Raw genomic sequence first — 16,767 nt, forward strand, 5'->3', positions numbered from 1 at the left:
ATTTTATTCCCCCTGCCCAGCTCCTGTAATCTGGCGACACGTTGGGGAGGATGTGGAGCAGCTGGAACTCTCGTCCATGGCTGGTGGGAGTATGAAATAATTCTGTGTAAACAGCCAAATAGTTCTCCAAAGTTAATGGCCGTCCTCTGACCCAGAGGTTTCACTCCCGGGTTCCCCCTGCGTACAGTGCACTCCTGCCCTGTCTGTCTGGTGAAATCTTGCTCCTCTTTCAAGATCTTGCCTACAGGACACCTACCTGTGAAGCCCCCAGGAATTTCTACACTCTGATTATTTGTGAAGTCCTTATACTTTACACGCTTCTTTCTTTGGCCTACCATTTTATGTAGTCTTTGCAACAACTCTCGGAGTAGTAGCTGTTCCTGGGAGGATACTGGAAGCTGGGTTTTCCATCATCAAAGAAGCGGGAAGGGGAAAGCCAGAACGAGTCCGCGAAGGCCGCACCTGCACGGCTCGCTCTTCATGGCTGTGGCTCTGATGTGCTTGGCGTTCAGCTTGGCACACGGCAGAAGGAAGGAGACCTTGCTGTCCTTTTCCCCTGGAACCGCCTGTTTGTCCTGGCCCCAGTCATCCTATACAAATATATAACACCAAGTCTTCTGGAATGTTCTCTTCTGTTTCATTAGTCCATCAATCTTTTTGTGCCCTAATATTACACTCTTTTTTAGGGCGTTCCTGGCTATTTTTTAACACCACCCCCCCCCATCACCATCACATTTTCTAAACAATTTTAAACATACAGCCAAGTCAGTGGATACTCATATACCGACTACCCAAGTGTTATCATTTACATTGTACCATCGTTGCTCTTTCACCTGCCTGTCCTATAAATTTAGTTGCGCAAGTATGAGTACGTTTCCCCTTCAATACTTAAATGTGCAAGTCATTAACTAGAGGTCAGTATTCGTTTACAGTTTTTTGACCATTCTTGCGTGTTTCCAAATGAATTTCCTAATTGCTTTCTACTGCAGGATGGGATCACATTACATTTAGAATGTAAGAAGTGCTAACATCTTTATGATATTTCTTTTTTCCTCTTTTAGAATACAATGTATTTTCTTGTCTGGTACACTGTTTTTTTTGTATCTTTTAAGAGCTTCCAGTGAAGCCATTACAGGGCCCGGTGGTTCCTAACCCAAGTTTTTCCTCTCTCACTGCCTTTTACTGGAAGTTACAACACGTCCATTCATTCAACAAACAGTCGTTACTCGCTGAATGCCAGGCACTCAGCTAGGGTCGAGGCACCCACCAGCAGGACTTACAGAGCCCAGGGCCCTGCCCCAAGCATGTGCTGTAGTGAGGCGAGAGACAAGCAGCAAGTGAGCAGGGAACAGGGTTGTTCCAGGCCACGGTGGCCGTGCGGAGGAGGACAGGCAGGTGCTACGAGACAGACGCGCGGGCGGAGGCGGAGAAGACCTCTCTGCGCAGGTGCAGGGAGCCCAGCTGTGACTTAGCTGTGGGGGGACCTGGAGGCATCGCCGCGTGCGATTCCTGAGACAAGTTGGTTCCATCCAGGGGATATTTAAAGTCTTGAACTTTTATATATAAACCACTTTAAGACATTGCTAATCCATGTGGTATGTAAAGGGCATGTGTGTGTGTTCAGCAACACTCTGTTGGTGAGAAACAGCTGGCCGCGTGGATCTGTTGAACGCGGGAGATGCGGCCTGCGCCGCCCGCGGGCTGAGTCTGTGCGGTGTCAGCGTGTGGGGTGGGCTCCTGCGTCCCTTCCTTCGGCACACGCTGGCCGCAGTCCCCTGCGCCATGGCCAGGGATGCGCAGCCCTCACCCTGCAGGCCGCGGCACCAGGAGCTGGTCACAAGTGTCCCGCTAGAGGCGCGTCGGGACGGTCACTGGGCCCAGAAGCGGTAGCTCTGCTCTCGGTAGGGGCACAGAACAAGCATGCCGGGGTCACGGGGACTCCCTCTGTTGTCAAAATGGAATTCTGGCGCTTAAGTAAATTATATGATTGCTGATTATTTTTAGATCCAAGCTGGAACCAGAAGCAAATCCAAAGACCAGAGAATCCATGTCCTCTGAGAAAGTTTCAGAAGATCCTTCAAAAGACTCTGAAGAAAAACCTGCCACTGAAGACTATCCAGGTGTGAATTAAAATCAAAATCTTGCCTTGCATCTCTTCCTCATGACCTGTTAGCAGAAACACAAAGCAGACAGAGAAGGCACACGATTCCACACACAGTGTGGTGATTAGTCACCGGACACAAAAGAAACTTAGTAGCAGCCTCTCTTCTGTCACCATGGATCTGAATGGCTGCTGCTGGGACAGGGTAGGAGGACCCCCCTCCCCGTCACCTGGGACCTGGCAGAGCCCAGGAAAAAAAGGGCCTGGTGTTGCCAAGCACCGTTGCGGGGGAGGGGCGGGGGGGGCGGGGAGGGGCGGAGGCTTGGCAGGAAACGTCAGAGATCTCCGTTCAAGGATTCTCACGTGTCGGTCTCAGGAAGGGCAGGCACCGCCTCCCTGTCCCCAGTTTCCTGGAGCCACCCCATGTCCTAGGGCAGAGGGAACACATGGGCACCGCTCAGCAGCCAGGAGGCGTGGCACGAGCTGTGGGTACAGTCAGCAGAGAAGGTGCTGTGGCTGAAGCACACAAGGGGCGGAGGGCGGGCACCGAGGCCGGAAGGGCGGGTGCGGCCAGGCTGCACGGAGGGCCCTGGGTGCCAGGCCAGGGCCTGCGGAGTGTCTGCGGGTGTTGCCGTGCTGGGGTCCGGGCAGGGGCTTGCGCGGGGAGCACTGGCTGATCCTCGCACAGGTGCCGCGTGGCCCCACGGGGCGGGGGGGGGAGGGCGAGCCCATCAGAGCACCAGTTCCTTAGCGAGCCCCTGCTGCTCCTGCTCAGAGCTGAGGTCCACTCGCTTCAGGGGCCAACGATGTTTGTGTTCCTCGTTTTGTGTCCTTAAAAACTGCAAAAGCAAGAGCTTGGCATGGCTGCCATCATGAAGTTAGTTCGGGGGCAGGGGCTCTGGGGGCGGGGTTGGATGAGTACCGACACTCCCCCGGCGGACAGTCGTCTCAGAAGACTCCGCGTCCGCTTCCAGAGATGCTTCCAGCCTGTCTTCTGCGAATACGTCTGTTGTATATAAATTGCATGGATATTTTACTTGTGTGTATAGTATATAAAATTATATGTAAATATGTCCTATAAACATGATAACAGTTCTGGCTAAAACAGCCATACAGCTATTTTAAAACACTTGACAAAGTCACAGGTGACATGGAGTGTTTTTGGTGACGATGGAACCCAGATAAGCGTGCCCTGCGCCAGGGTCTGACCGATCTGCTCTCTCTAATTGGTGTTATCGTTGTGTTCCTTTCCCTTATCGGTCTCAGAACAAAAACTCTGGACTTTGTCCATCCCCAGGTGCTAGGACCAGCTTTGGGAAATTCACTGAGACTGAGGAAGAAAGCGCAGCAGTGCCTGCCTTTGGGTGCTTCACAGCCCACTGGCCAGCCCAGAGGCGCCGCTGAGGCGCCAGACACAGTCCGCTTTCAAAGCAGACCCGTCGCCGCCTCCCCCGAGGAGGAGTGCTCCCCGGCCCCGCCCACACCCACCCCCGCGAACCACGCAGGGCTCCCCAACGCAGCCCTGGCAGGCGGCACAGGCCTTCCCGGGGGGCTGTGCTCCGTGCGCTTCGCGGAGCACCCGTGGCTCTGGGATCACAACCAGACAGTCCTGGCATTAAGATGTCCAGCCAGCGGTGCCCGCCAGGCATCTGCGCTGGAGCCTGCCAACACGTGCACAGCGCGGCCCGGCACCATGATTCCAGCGCAAACAAGACAGCCGCCGGCTCTCGGCAGAGTTGTGGTTGCTTAAAGGGCAGCAGGTCCTCCCGCGGAACGTTGTGCAGCGATTGAAAAGAATGGCATAGATCTCTGTGGACCTGCACAGGGTGACCTCCAAGATACATGTTAGGTCGTGGAAAGCACGTTTTAGAACAGTCTGTGTGTGTGCGTGCTTAAAGTCCCTGAGGCTATGTCCACGCGTGGCAGGTTACTTCTGGGAGAGGAATAGGATTAGGGGCAGTTTGTTCCTGTGTTCTTTACGTGATTTTTTTACAATGAAAATGCCCAGACATTTTGCATTCTTCAAAAACTAGAGGGAGGGGTGCGTGTTGACATAAAACACCTGGGAAGACCAGGCGGGAAGAACGTTTACAGCTGGGGCTGGAGTGAGTGCCGCACTGACACTTGGCACAGCCCCCTCAGACCACCCCCGACGCGAGCACATGTATGCACACACCAGCCAGACACGCACCCACCCACAGCCAGCCATGCACGCACACGCACGCGTGTGCCAGCTCACAGGCCTGAACGCCGGAGGAGAGCCACGCTGCCGTGCCTGAGTCCCGGCCGAGGGGCTGGCGGCAAGGTTCTCTTCCTTCCTGTGCTCTTCATGTCTCTGCCTGGTCTACAATGAACATTTTGCCTTCTATTTATTTTTAATATTTTTTTTTTAACAGAAAAGATTCCGATGGAGCCACAGCCCGAGTTGGGAACCTGGGGAGATAGCAAAGGCGAAGATGAATTATCCCCAGAAGAAATACAAATGGTAAGGCTAGTGTCTGCCTAACCGTTCATTTCTAACCAGTTCTGGTAAGAATGTTCATTGAGTGGGAGGTCATCCTGATTTTTATACTGAGTTTTAAAAATTACAAACAACTATTTTAGATACAATTTGTCCACTAGGTTTTCTAATTCTCAGTATGCTTTTCATTTATTTTAAATTTACAGTAACATAATTAAAGAAGAAATTGCGCTGGAATAATTTAGTAACATTAGTGTCTTTTCAGCAGCAGTAAAATGTCTTCAGGACTCGATGGTCTTTTGTAATTGCCACTCTGGCGCCTGTCAGTATTCGAGTCGCTGGTGTTCAGAAACGGGAAGAAAGCCTATGTGGTGACTGGAAGGTGCGCCTTTGCTGCGTCCCCCGCCTCCTCTCAGCTGCTGTCCTCTAGCTGCCAGGCGTCGTTGTCTGCCAGCTCAGGGCGAGTCTCCACAGGAGACCGACGGGTGGCACGGGGCGCCCACCCGCTCACAGGCGGCCCGCGAACTGCTCCTCGGGGGCGTGGGCGTGGGCATGACGCAGCCGAGGGGGCCCAGCACCTGGGGCTGGGGCCGGGGCCGGCCTCCGGAAACTCTGCCCTGCGCCTGTGGGCCGCGAAAGTGGCTCCCACTCAGCAGCTCCCCAGGGGCTGCGCCGGACAGAGGATGACACTTTAATTTGTGCAGCAGTTCACAAGGGACGGAACTTTGCAGTCTCACTTTCTCCACGGCATTCTTAACGTTGACAGTAAGAGGCGGCGGGGCATGGCCTCTCCTCCTAACCCTGGCAGAGAGCAGTGAGCTTGCTGCCCACGGTCCCCCGTGGGCCGGGCGCAGCAGTTCCGATGACTCAGCGGGGGATTTCCACCCCAGGCCGCTGATCAGGAGGGCGGGTAGCGCGTCGTAGCCAAGCTCGCGGCTGAAGACGGGGTCCAGTCTTCTCCCAGCGCCGGCCTCTTCAACGAAGGTGCTCGTGCGGCTGAGCTCTTGCTCTTCAGTGTCGTCCTCACGCCGTTTGGGACTCATGTGCCCTCTTGTCAGAGAGGCCCTCCCTGGCCACCCCACCGTGACTTCCCTGGGACTTGCTCTGGGGGGGCTCCCTCAGGGCCTGAGGTGCCTCCTTTGAAGTAATAAGCAGGGCTCGCGTTGGCCTCTGTCAGCTCAGGGGGATAAGTGTCTGCCGGGCGGTGGGAGGCACCTTACTGCTCACTGTTGAAACGGCGTGTACAGGGGAGGGGAGAGAGGGACCGAGGACATGACCCCGGGGACCCCCCTCTGCCGGTTACGGCAGAGAAGCCACAGAGGAAAGGAAGAACCGTTAGACCCCGCTCCTTTCTTACGCACAGAGGGTGGCTGAAGTTCCTTAACATCTCAGTGTTTCTTCAGTTTATACAAAATGATTTTATTAATGAAAACAATGGGTCATGTTCCCCCAAATAATGGAACGTGGCCACATCTTTGCTGGAGATGAAAATGTTTATAGCACAGCCTCCTCATTAGGAAAGCACACGTTGGTGTTTAAGCAGAACTGACCTGCTGTTCGGGACTTTGGAGCGCACAGCACTGCGCTCCGTGAAGGTGGCACCCAGGGCGGCGGCAGCCGGGCGGGCGGGTGCCCGCGGCCCGGCCCGCCTCCTGCAGGCAGTGGCCAGCAGCAGAGGTTCGTTAGCCTTCGCGGGTGCGTGTCTTTGAAGCCTCTGGGTGGGCGCATGGAGGGTGGGCCACCTGGAGAAGGCGTCTGGGACCCTGGTGCTCGGTCCCATGCGGGATGACGAAGGAACTCGGGCTTTGGAAGACAGAGTTGATGGTGAGTCTTCTTCATGTCACTGATTTGGGACCAGAAAACAAGCCTCACTGAACTCGAATTAGGGAGGAATCCACAGCCTCGCGGACTTGCCAGGACGCAGCAGTGCATGTGTGAGCACCCAGCCGAGCGCAGGGCGCCCCACCCCCCCGCTCCCACGGGAATGCCACGGTGGCAGCCGCGCTCTGCCACGGTCACTGTAGCCGTGCGGATGGGGCTCCGCTGACGCCTGTGGCAAAGGCCTGTCTCCTCAGGCTCTTCTCTCCACGGTGGTGCCCACTGGCACAGCCTCTCATTGTCCTGCCCCGACTGAGCCAACGTGTGGACACGCCTCCGCCCACCCCTGGGAAGGCCGGCGCCTGGGCCCTGCCGGGCGAGGACCAGCACGATCAGAGCCCGCCAGACGCCCCGCCTGTGCCGTCACTGCAGGTGGGCTGGGTGGGGGCGGGCAGGTCGGTGCTTCTCTGACAGGCTATGCGGTGTCCCAGTAACTTCCGTCTTAATTGGGGAAAATGGCTGAGTACCCCGTCTTAGAGACTGGCCACCCTAGTCTTATTTCAAAAGGCTTAACTCCAAAAATGAAGAGAAGGAACCACTACAGTATTGGTTCTGAGTTGGAAAGTGTTGCAGCAGATTGCGGTCATAATTCATAATGACTGTTTTGGAAGTTTCCCTTGGGGTAAAGTAACGCCGAAGCCTGTGATGGCAATTGAATTCCGTAGTTGACCCATCAGAGCACTTGCCCCGCGCTCTGAAGGGGCTGCAGAGTGCTGCATTATTGCCACAATAAATCCCCACTTCTAGCTCGTGGTGCAGGAACAGTAATGCCTTTGAATCGATACGAGCAGGTGCTTTGTGGCCAGGCCGAGTACAACCCAACTCTGATGTCACGTTAAGGAAACACCTCCCTCCTGAGTCCACGGCCACCTCACTCGCCTCAGATGAAACCAGCTGCATTTACTGATGTACTTCTTGGGATAATTTTTAAGGACATGAATGTGACTTCTGTTCTTAAATCTGCATGAAAGGTGTCCCTGGACCCTGTCCCCTCAGTTGGCCCAGCAAGCACCAGGGGACCAGCCAGCAGGGTTTGTGCTCTGGGGCCAAGTTCAGCTCACGCGTTCAGAACACAGGAGTTGGTAGAAGTGGGCGCCGCATGGGAAAGAGCAAGGGCCAAGGTCCCAGGCTCCCAGGGGCCCTGGCGGGCTCAAGCCTAGGGTTGCAGAGCTGCAGGTGTGAATGTGCTGGCACAGGGAGGCCCCCGTGGGTCCCCAGCCTTCCATTCAGTAGCTGGTCTTGGCTCTTGGCAATGCAAATACTTCTCCTGGCCTCACTTTATATTCAAAGGTCTTTGTAAGGTGATTTTCTTTTTAAAACTATAGTAAAGAGGATGACGTTAGAAAAGGATCTCTGTAACTGTCTTAACAGCATGAATTTGTATCTTTTACGTAAGGGTGTAAACCCTTCTGCGGGGCCCCATGTGAAAGTCTGGCTGACCTCTACTGCCTAACGCTAGCGGGACACGCCGCGGGCCAGTGCCGCTCTGGGCTCCGCAGCGCTTGTTCGCTGATGCCGCCCCACGTGCTGCGGCTGATGGCGGTCCCATCACAGAGAACGCTCCCTAGTGCTGGACACTTAGGCGTGATGCCTGCCGCTCGCGCTGGGCACCCGTCCGCAGCAAGGGAAAGCCTTGCGCTGTGCTGTGAGCCCTAGATAGTGTGCAGGGGGCCGCCGCAGGGACCCCGCCACCACAGGCGGGCTGGTAGGGCCCCACCCTCTCGTCAGTGACTCGCACCCCGCCTGGGTGGAGGTTGGGGAGACTGGGGTGAGTCTGTCCTCCCAGTGTCTGCAGGCGCCCCTGTCCCCGGTGCTGACCACGGAGCCTGACCCCTCACTCGCCTTGCACCCTGGAAAGCCCTGTCTGTGGGGAGCAACACCTGCTGCGTGGGCTGCCTGTGGGCCCTGGAAGATGAGGCTGAGTGCATGTCCTGTGCCTGAGAGGGGGGACTACCTGGAGTCCCCCCTGCCCTCTAGAATCTGGAACCAGAGAAGTGGAAGGGGCCTATGGAGTGTTCAGGGGCTCACTCCGTGAATCTGGGGCTGAGTCCCAGAGGGAGCAAGTGGTAAAGGCGCAGCGAGGGCCCGTGCCGTCCCCCCAGCAGCTCCAGTCATTACCCTGCCTCAGCGTGGAAGGCAAGGGTGCAGACCGGTCAAGTCCTCTGCCCAGAGTCACCCAAGGTCCGGTGGGAAAGGCTAAGGGTCAGCATCTGCTCACAAAAAGAAACCGACAGGCCTCCGGGAAGGCCCGGAGCTCCCAGGCCCAGCCTCTGGCTGCAGCCGCTTCCTCCACAGGTGAAGGGGGAGGCATGCAGCGTTGCCACCGAGACATCGGGCACCGTCCTGAGACCTGGGGCTGGTGGGTTTCCGAGCTGCCTGAGCCTGCGCTTGGCCGTGGGAAACACTTGTTTTTAAAGCCGCAGAGTCATTGCAGCCCCGGAACAGAGGCTGCTGGCCCCTGGCAAGCCTCTCTGCGGCCCCTGCCACGGTTCCCTCCCCCGGGCGCTTGTCTCTTCCAGGACCTCAGGGACTCCTGCTTCCCAGGCGGGGTCAAGGGAGACAATAACAGAACCGGCCCACACCAGAGCTGGCAAACAGGGGCCCTGGGGTGGGGTCCCCAGTCCACGGTCACCGTCACCCAGAGGCCGGAAGGAAGCGGGGCGGGGCCCCGGGCCTCAAGCCCGGAGGAAACAGAAAGGCTTTGTTCCCCGGGAGCACGCCAGCCATCAGTCGCCCCAAAGCCTGGGTCAGTTTTGTTTAGGAATAGTTTAAAAGAATGAAAGTGCTGTGGATTTAAAAGGGCAGGGCCATATTTTGTCGTTTGAAAAATTCAAAGAAAATGCTTCCTGCCAAAAAAACCAAACCCCTGAGTAGTACCTGAGAGGGTTGGCCAAAGTAAATTAGCACCTGCATGCTGAAATAATTAATTTTTCCTCAGGTACTAGACTCTTAAGTAACTATTGACAATTAACAGAGCTGATCCTTTCAAACTCAAAAGTGCAATTTTTCTTCTCTTAAATGGCCTTTGTGGGATGTGTCATTAGCGGCCCCGGCAGCCTGGACAGCAGCCGCCCGGCCCGGGGTGGGGCGGCCCCACAGGGAGCTGCCCCGCGCTGCAGCGCGTCCCGAAGCCTTGCCAGCCCACCCGTGCCCGCGCTCAGGGTCCGGAGAAGGAGGGTCGCGGGCCCCAGGGGGAAGGCAGGTCCCTGGCAGGGTGAGTTGCGTGCCGGAGAGCCTGAGAGAGAGGATGAGAGAGCGGTTCTTTCTGCCCTGACGTGTCCAGTCGCCCAGAAGGTGCCCCCCGAGGGCCCCGCCAGGGGGCGAGCCGTGCCAGGCCCACAGCCAGCCGCGCACACGCGAGGTGAGGCGCGCAGGGGGCGCCACAAGAGGCGGCCGGGGGCCGCATTGGGGGCAGCACGGCACCTCAGACGCCGCCGCCGGGCGAAGGGCAGGGCAGCACGGAGCAGCGTGGCGTGACGGGCACTGTCGGTCACGTTGGCCAAGGAGTGGTGGACAGGTGGAAGGAGAGAGATGAAGGGTGGAACTGAGACCGCCGGGAAGGCGTGAATACAGCCGGTGCAGCAGGCAAAACGCAGGGAGGAAGGGAAGGCCCCTCGAGGAAAGGGGCCGGGAGGCGAGCGGGGTGGGGGGAGAGGGGCGGAGGTGGCACGGGGCTGGTGGTCGTCGTGAGTTTCGGAGCCGTGCTCTTCTTCCACTGGCGCTTTGCTGAGCCAGTGGTGACCAGACCTGGAGACGGATTGCAAAGCCACCAGAGCGCAGGACTTGCTTCTGTGTCCCCCGCGCCGTGCCAGGCCCAGAGAATGCCCGGGAAGTCTGTGGGTGTGGCTGCGGCTTTAGCCGACGTGAACGAGAGACCAAGTGTGAGTCTCCAGAGTCGGGAGGCACGCCTCCTGCTGTGAGGCGGACAGTGGTTCCCTCCTGAGAGGTTTTCCCTCCTGAGAGGTTTCCAGAGACGCCAGGGCCAGGTTGGGGGCATGAGAAACAGCCTCATGCGTGGGGGCCCAGGGTGGTGTCGTGGAGAGGGTGGTGTTCAAGCCAGGCCTGCAGGACGCGGGAGCGGAGACCAGCGCGCCTCGGGCTGCCCGCGTGCAGGGAGGTGAGCGGGCACACGGGGCAGGGTTGTGGGGGCCCGCCCCACGGGGCGCTTCGGGAGCGCTGTCTGCCTGCCCAGTGACTCGGCGCTGACGGGCTGCCTGGGAGGTGTGTGCAGGTGGCTGTCCTTACCCAGACTGAGCTCTGAAGCCTGGTCGCCAGGCTGAGCACCCAGCGTGCAGCCTCTCTGACTCCTGGGCTGCTCCGTCCCAGCCGCGGGGGCTTGGCCAAGGGCAGCTCTGAGGTCAGACGCGCCCCTGTGCCACTCTGCCACATCCTTGCTCTCGGCAAAGCAAAGCCGCTCACTGCTCCACTTGCCAAGAACGGTCCAGAGGCAGAAAGCAAGGAGGGGCCCCCAGGAGCCCACAGCGGCGTGTGGGCAGGACAGAGGGCCCGCCCCCCTCCTCTGTGGCGTCCCTGCCAGCCGCCGAGTCATCTCGCGCTTGAACTCAGGTGCGCAGGGTGGAGAGGTCAAGCCATGGGCCGGCTGCCCAGCTGCTCGGTGCATTTTTATTTTCTGGCTGAAGCGGGGGTGTTCACGCTAACGCCTGGGGGCTTCCGGCGAGCCAGGAATGACCCCGGGCGATTCTGGAGGCGGCGCTGGCGGCCCCTGGGCAGGCGCGGTGCTGGGCCCGCGCAGTCGGCTGCATCGCTTTTGAGCCTTCAGTTCAGTATGATGTTGTTTTTAATGTGTGCGTTTTCTTGCAGTTTGAACAAGAAAACCAGCGCCTCATCGGTGAAATGAACAGCCTGTGTGACGAAGTGAGGTGCGTGTGCTGTGCCTTCATGGGCTCACGGCCCCGTTTAGGGCTCCCCCAGGGCTAGGGCCTTCCTTAGCTCACGTGGCTGCCCAGGCATCCCCATGTGGCTCCCAGGCGACATGCAGCCCCCGAGCCTTGTGGGGTCACAGGATTCACTGACTCCCTCAGCGGTGGGTCTGCTGCCTCTAAGATGAAATGGGGGCCTTGGGGGGATAGCTGCGGGCTGCCACCGGCAGCTGCTCCGCTGGAGCCAGCCTCCCCGCCCCCAGTGAGCCTCACCACAGACCAAGGGGTGTCTGCAGACATGCTGGTGCCCCATTGCCCCGGGGTGGAGAGCCTTCTGGAAGGGGGGCCCAAAACCTTGCTGTGGCAAGAGCAGGTCCCCAGGCTGCGCCCGCATCGCCCCGGGAATGGAGCACAGGGCCCCCAGCTCCACCCAGCTTCCCCGGCCCGCCCCTCCGAGGCGGCCTCTCCCCTCCCCTCGCTCTCCTGCCCCACAGCTGCTCCGCCCGGGCTGGGGGCTCAGCCCGCTGCCCGCAGCCTCGCCTCCCGCCGCCTGTCACTGCTCAAGCCAGGACAGCAACTACCCCCAACACCCCTTCTAGACACCCACCACCCACCCCTGCCACCCCCAACACGGGAGAAGCGCTGACCTCAGACACGATGCCTACAAACAGGATCAGAGGCGCTTTCTCGTTCCCCAGAGTTGGCTTCGGTGGTAAATACACCCCTTCCGTTGACCCACTAGCAGGAACAGAGCTGGGGTGCCAGCGTTTCCTGATGTTTCCTCCGTCCGACTCCGCCATGTGGCCTGGCGGTTACAGTCCAGGCACAGGCCTCCAAGGCACTGCGTTTCGTCACAGGGGCGTGGCCACGTGCTCCTGGCCCCGCACGGACCAGAGGCAGGGGCTGTGGGTCAGCTGACACGGGAGGGCGGCTGTCCAGACAGTCCGGTGCCCCCCACTAGGCTGGGAGACGTTTGCGGGGAGCTGCCTGTCTCCCCCCGGGCCTGACGTCGTGTCCCCTCCCTCTCTCACACACCTTCGCTTAGGTTTCTTTAGAAATGTGTACCTCTCCTTTTAAGATGACCAAGTACTAATAGTTAATATGCAATCTGTTTTTTTATGAAGGCAAATTGAAGGGAAAATGGTTGAAATTTCCAGACTCCAAGAGATATTTACAGAAAAAGTTTTACAACAGGTAAGAAAAACAACAGCTGTTGTAAATTTTAGCTTAAAAGAGGACTCTACAAAGAACTCAGGCTGCTCCGGAAGCTGTCCGACGTCAGCAGCTGCGGCCCGGGGCCAGGAGCTGGTGGCCAGTGCTCATGTGCCGAGCTCCGCGGGCAGGGCGTCCGGGGCGGCCTGTGCACGGACCCAGGGCTGGCCCGGCCCATGGGCTGGGGACCCAGAGGGGCAGGCGCCTGGATCTCGGCTCCATGTGCCCTCGGCCTCTGGGGCGGCCTCTCTGAGCTACGGTTTCCCATCTAGAAAACTAAGCGGCCCTTGCCGAGTTCTGTGAGAGCACATGGAGCTTGTCTGGCCAGCACCGCGCCTGATGGGCAGCGGCTTATTATTATTTTTCATCCTCACCTAAGGATGTTTTTATTGATCTCGAGAGAGAGAGAGAGAGAGGGGAAGGAAAAAGAGAAACTATCGGTATAAGAGAGAAACATCGATTGGTTGCCTCCCACACGTACCCCGACTGGGAATGGAACCCTCAGCCTTTTGGTATACGGGACGATGCTCCAACCAGCCGAGCCACCTGACCAGGGTGGGTGGCAGCTTTTTACTCAGTAGCGATACAGGAGCCCAGGCTCGGCCCTCCTGAGGTGCGGGCCCACGCCACCCCAGGGGTGCTGTCCCCCAGGAATGGTGATCGTTCCCGTGGGTTTCCGTGGCACGTCTACCTGCCGTGCTGAAACTCTTCCCGCGAGTAACCAGCAAGGCCATCACAGACCTGACACATTCGCCCCTTTGTTCTTAGTTCCCAGGCTGTGGGAGGCTTTGAAAGACAAAATCCACCGTTTTTCTCCACCGTTCGCCGGGCTAGTGGACTTAAGATGCCTCACCCACAGACCCTCCCCTAAACCACGCGGCCAGAGTCAGACCGTAAATGAGGCACCCAAAGTCTAACAGCGGCCGCCCTCCTCCCCAGCATGCGGAGGGGGCCGCTCCAGCAGGTGCGGCCAAGCCTGGGCCTGGAAGCCTAACCGTCCCCGATTTGCCACCTGGCACCCAAACAGTGACGTGCGATGCCTCCCTCTCGGAGCTCGCGACTGGTTTCCCACCTGAGCTCGCAGTCGGGTCGCGGGACCCGGGGCTCTTCTGAGCCGTCCGGCCTGCAAGGTGGGGCTGTCGTCCGCCTCACGGAGCTGGTGGAGAGGAAGTGCCCGACGCGTCCCCGGCACACTGCGGGTCGCGTACGTGGGCGCAGTGGGGACCGCTACCCTCAGGCATGGCTGTGGCAGCCCCGGGCCGCGTCCTGCTCTTCCGGCGCAGCAGGCGGCTGCTGGCAAAGGGCACTCCGCCCAGTGTGTCTCGGGTGGTGGCCGCCACAGCCCCAGCCATCTCACTTCCTCCACCACGGCTTCTGCCCCAACACCCCGCCCAGCCACCACGGAGCACGGGCGCCAGGGACAGTGGGCCCTTGGTCTGGATGCTGACTCCCCGTTCACGGGCAGCTGCCCCAGCTCTGCGCCTTGCCCTGCTTCCCACCCCTGGCTCCTCGGGCGTGTCTAGGCCTGAGGGAAGCCTGCTGTGTCTTGGTGTTTTCAGGCTGTTGCAAGGCCTCCCGGGACTGTGGTCGGTCAGCGCCCCCTGCGAGCCCCTCCTAGAGGGTGAGCGCAGAGCCCTGGCCCGCGGGCCCCCGGCCGCGAGACCCCCTGGGCTAGAGGCTGCCCTGCTCTGCAGCACCAGTCGCTCGGGTTTCCCCCAGGGCCCCCACTGTGCACTCCCCTCCCCCCCACACACTGCCCCCCTGCCCGGAAGGGCGCGGCTGCTGCTGCCCGGGCTGGCGTGGTTACCGCCTGTGCAGCGCTGTGCTCTGCGGCCAGGGGCGCCGTGGCGAGATGGGGCTCCCTCTTCTGAAGCTTCCCGTGTTTGGGAAGCTTCCCAAGAGTAAATGTTTTGCAAACATCCTGCATCCCATTTTGATTTTTAAATTTCACCCTTTTTCAGAGATCACTGGTGAGACAGCACTTGTCTGAAGGTAACAAGTGTGTTTGAAAGCACACACGTCTGAGCTAACGGCTCTGGACTCGACAAAAAGCAGAGGAGACTGGAAGGGACGCCCCTGGGGTGGGGCGGCCACTCTGTCATTGGCAGCTCCCGGGTGTCCACCTGGCAGGTGGCCCAGGAGGGGTGGCAGGTCGGAGCGGGGAGGGCCCAGGCGCTGGGGGCCGATCCCAGGCCTGCCACCTGGTGGCTGTGACTGGGCCACTCATTAAATCCCTCTGAGCCTTAAGTCCCCCTTTTGTAAAATGCGGGTGCTGTGAGGGTTCACAAGCTCCGGAGTGTCAACCCAGGCCCTTAGCGAGGGGCAGCTGCTGTTTGTACCAGCGTGCGCGGGGTAGGGGGCGGTGCTCATGTACCCTGTCCTTCCGCAGGAAGCCGAGATTGACAGCATCCACCAGCTGGTCGTGGGCGCCACGGAGAACATCAAGGAGGGCAACGAGGACATCAGAGAGGTGAGCACCCTGTGGGCCCCGTCTGACCTGCGTGACCCCAAGTCCGGCAGGAGCACAAACCTCGCTGGCAGGGCTGCCCGAGGGCCTGAGGGGGCCGAGCCCGCCGCTGTGTGCTGGACGGTCACGGTCCGTCCCTGCCCAGCCTGGGGCTCTGCGGGCACCAAGGGGCAGTGACTCGTCCCCTTGCAAAGGAGCGCGGGTGCTTGCGGCCCGGGTCTGACCAGCTCCCTAAATCCAGGGGTGGACCCCCCGCCAAGGGCCAGAGCTCTGGGCACTGTGTGGCCATCGCATTGCCAGGGACACCGGCCGGGGCATCTGCCGGGCTCAAGGTCTGCGCCTGTGGTTTCCACTCTGACACAGAGAGCGCCATCGCTGGGGCGTGGGGGTTCCCGGGAGAACATGCAGGGGCTCCAAGTAGGGGCTGGTCGGGGAGGGCAAGGCCACCCCTTTATCTTCTCATGGGTTTTAAACCAACGTTTGGTTTTGTTTAATAAATAGGCGTCTGCTGGGGGGCAGCATAGGGCACAGGGACACAAAGTCACAGCTGGGGGAGGGGGGAGGGGGAGGGGGCGGGGGGGGCTCCCCAGTGGGGCCTCCCAGGGCACGCCCAGGCCCCGCGTAAACCCTGCGTAAACCCTGCGCTCTCTCCGCAGGCCATTAAAAACAACGCGGGCTTCCGAGTGTGGGTGCTCTTCTTCCTGGTGATGTGCTCCTTCTCCCTGCTCTTCCTCGACTGGTACGACAGCTAGGCGTCAGCGCGTGGCCGTGACCAGGTTCTACCAGAGGCATTGGGGGGAGGGGGGCTGAGACAGGCGGGTGCACATTCACACAAGGGACACCCAAACCCGCTGCTAGCTGGAAAAACCAACGCACACAGACTTGGCGTGGCAGGCACGAGGCCAAGTGGACAGACGGCAGGGGCCGTTCCTGTGTCTGACCGGGGGCTGCTGTGCAGGGTTTGCCCGGGCAGGGCCCAGGGGGTCTCCCTCTCCACCAGCCAGCTGCGGGGGTTGGCGCAGAGGCGACATGACCTCCCTCCTGAGGCCTGACTTCCTGCCTTCGGGCCAACGAGCTTCTGTCCAGAGAAGGATGGGGCCCCCGCCCCTCGAGGAAGGCCTGACCACAGGGGAATCACGGGGCAGCCGGAGCCCTGTCCGTTCACAGCCTGCTGGGGCCACGGGCCACCTCAGCCCCCACTGAGCGGTGCGGACAGCCCCGCGCTGCTCCTTGCAAATGCACGCTGTTCAGACGGCCCCTCGGGCAGCCATGGGGACCCTTGTGTTCTTTCTGTGCACAGAGGAAAATGTCAGGAGTCACGTGTGAATGAACTACCAATAAAGGACCTGTCTACCAGAAAACACGCATGGGGCTCGCCTTGACACCGTGGCCTCAGCTCTGGGTAGACAGGTGCGGGAGACCTTTCTCGTGGGCGCTCCTGCGCATGCTCTCCCCAGGGTTCACGGCCACGCAGCACATGCACACGCACGCCGCCTGCAGTGGTCTGGCGGTCGCGCTCCACGCCCCACGCCGCTGGCAAGGAAACACGGTCTGTGTCTGAGAAGCACGTCTTGGGAGGCGGAAATGGAGTTGGCCACGGTGACCACGCTTGTTCGCAACAGGTCTCGCACTATGTCGTTTATTTTTGATCTACTTAAAAACAGGGAAATTTTTGACATGTCCACCAAAAACAACACATTCAAATAACATGGAAGAAAATGTCTGAATATCTGTTCTATTTAATTGTCTTACACACTTAGTTTATCTA

The 16,767-nt window shown here is 59.4% G+C and overlaps 1 protein-coding gene across 2 annotated transcripts in view; it reads left to right on the top strand.

The window, feature by feature from the left end:
* STX18 (syntaxin 18) overlaps window positions 1-16,360 on the top strand; it is a 97,567-nt gene extending 81,207 nt beyond the window's left edge. For both annotated transcript variants that reach the window (XM_054581927.1, XM_054581928.1), the window contains exons 6-11: window positions 2,005-2,120; window positions 4,498-4,586; window positions 11,262-11,320; window positions 12,445-12,514; window positions 14,922-15,002; window positions 15,656-16,360. In XM_054581927.1, coding sequence (XP_054437902.1) covers window positions 2,005-2,120; window positions 4,498-4,586; window positions 11,262-11,320; window positions 12,445-12,514; window positions 14,922-15,002; window positions 15,656-15,751 — 511 coding nt within the window. In that variant the 3' untranslated portion in view covers window positions 15,752-16,360. The remainder of the gene's footprint in view (window positions 1-2,004; window positions 2,121-4,497; window positions 4,587-11,261; window positions 11,321-12,444; window positions 12,515-14,921; window positions 15,003-15,655) is intronic.
* The last annotated feature ends 407 nt before the right edge of the window (window positions 16,361-16,767 follow it).

This window comes from Pteronotus mesoamericanus, unplaced genomic scaffold (genome assembly GCF_021234165.1).
Source record: "Pteronotus mesoamericanus isolate MK-2021 breed Mesoamerican mustached bat unplaced genomic scaffold, CSHL_Meso_final contig_68, whole genome shotgun sequence".
NCBI classification, from domain to species: Eukaryota; Metazoa; Chordata; class Mammalia; order Chiroptera; family Mormoopidae; genus Pteronotus; species Pteronotus mesoamericanus.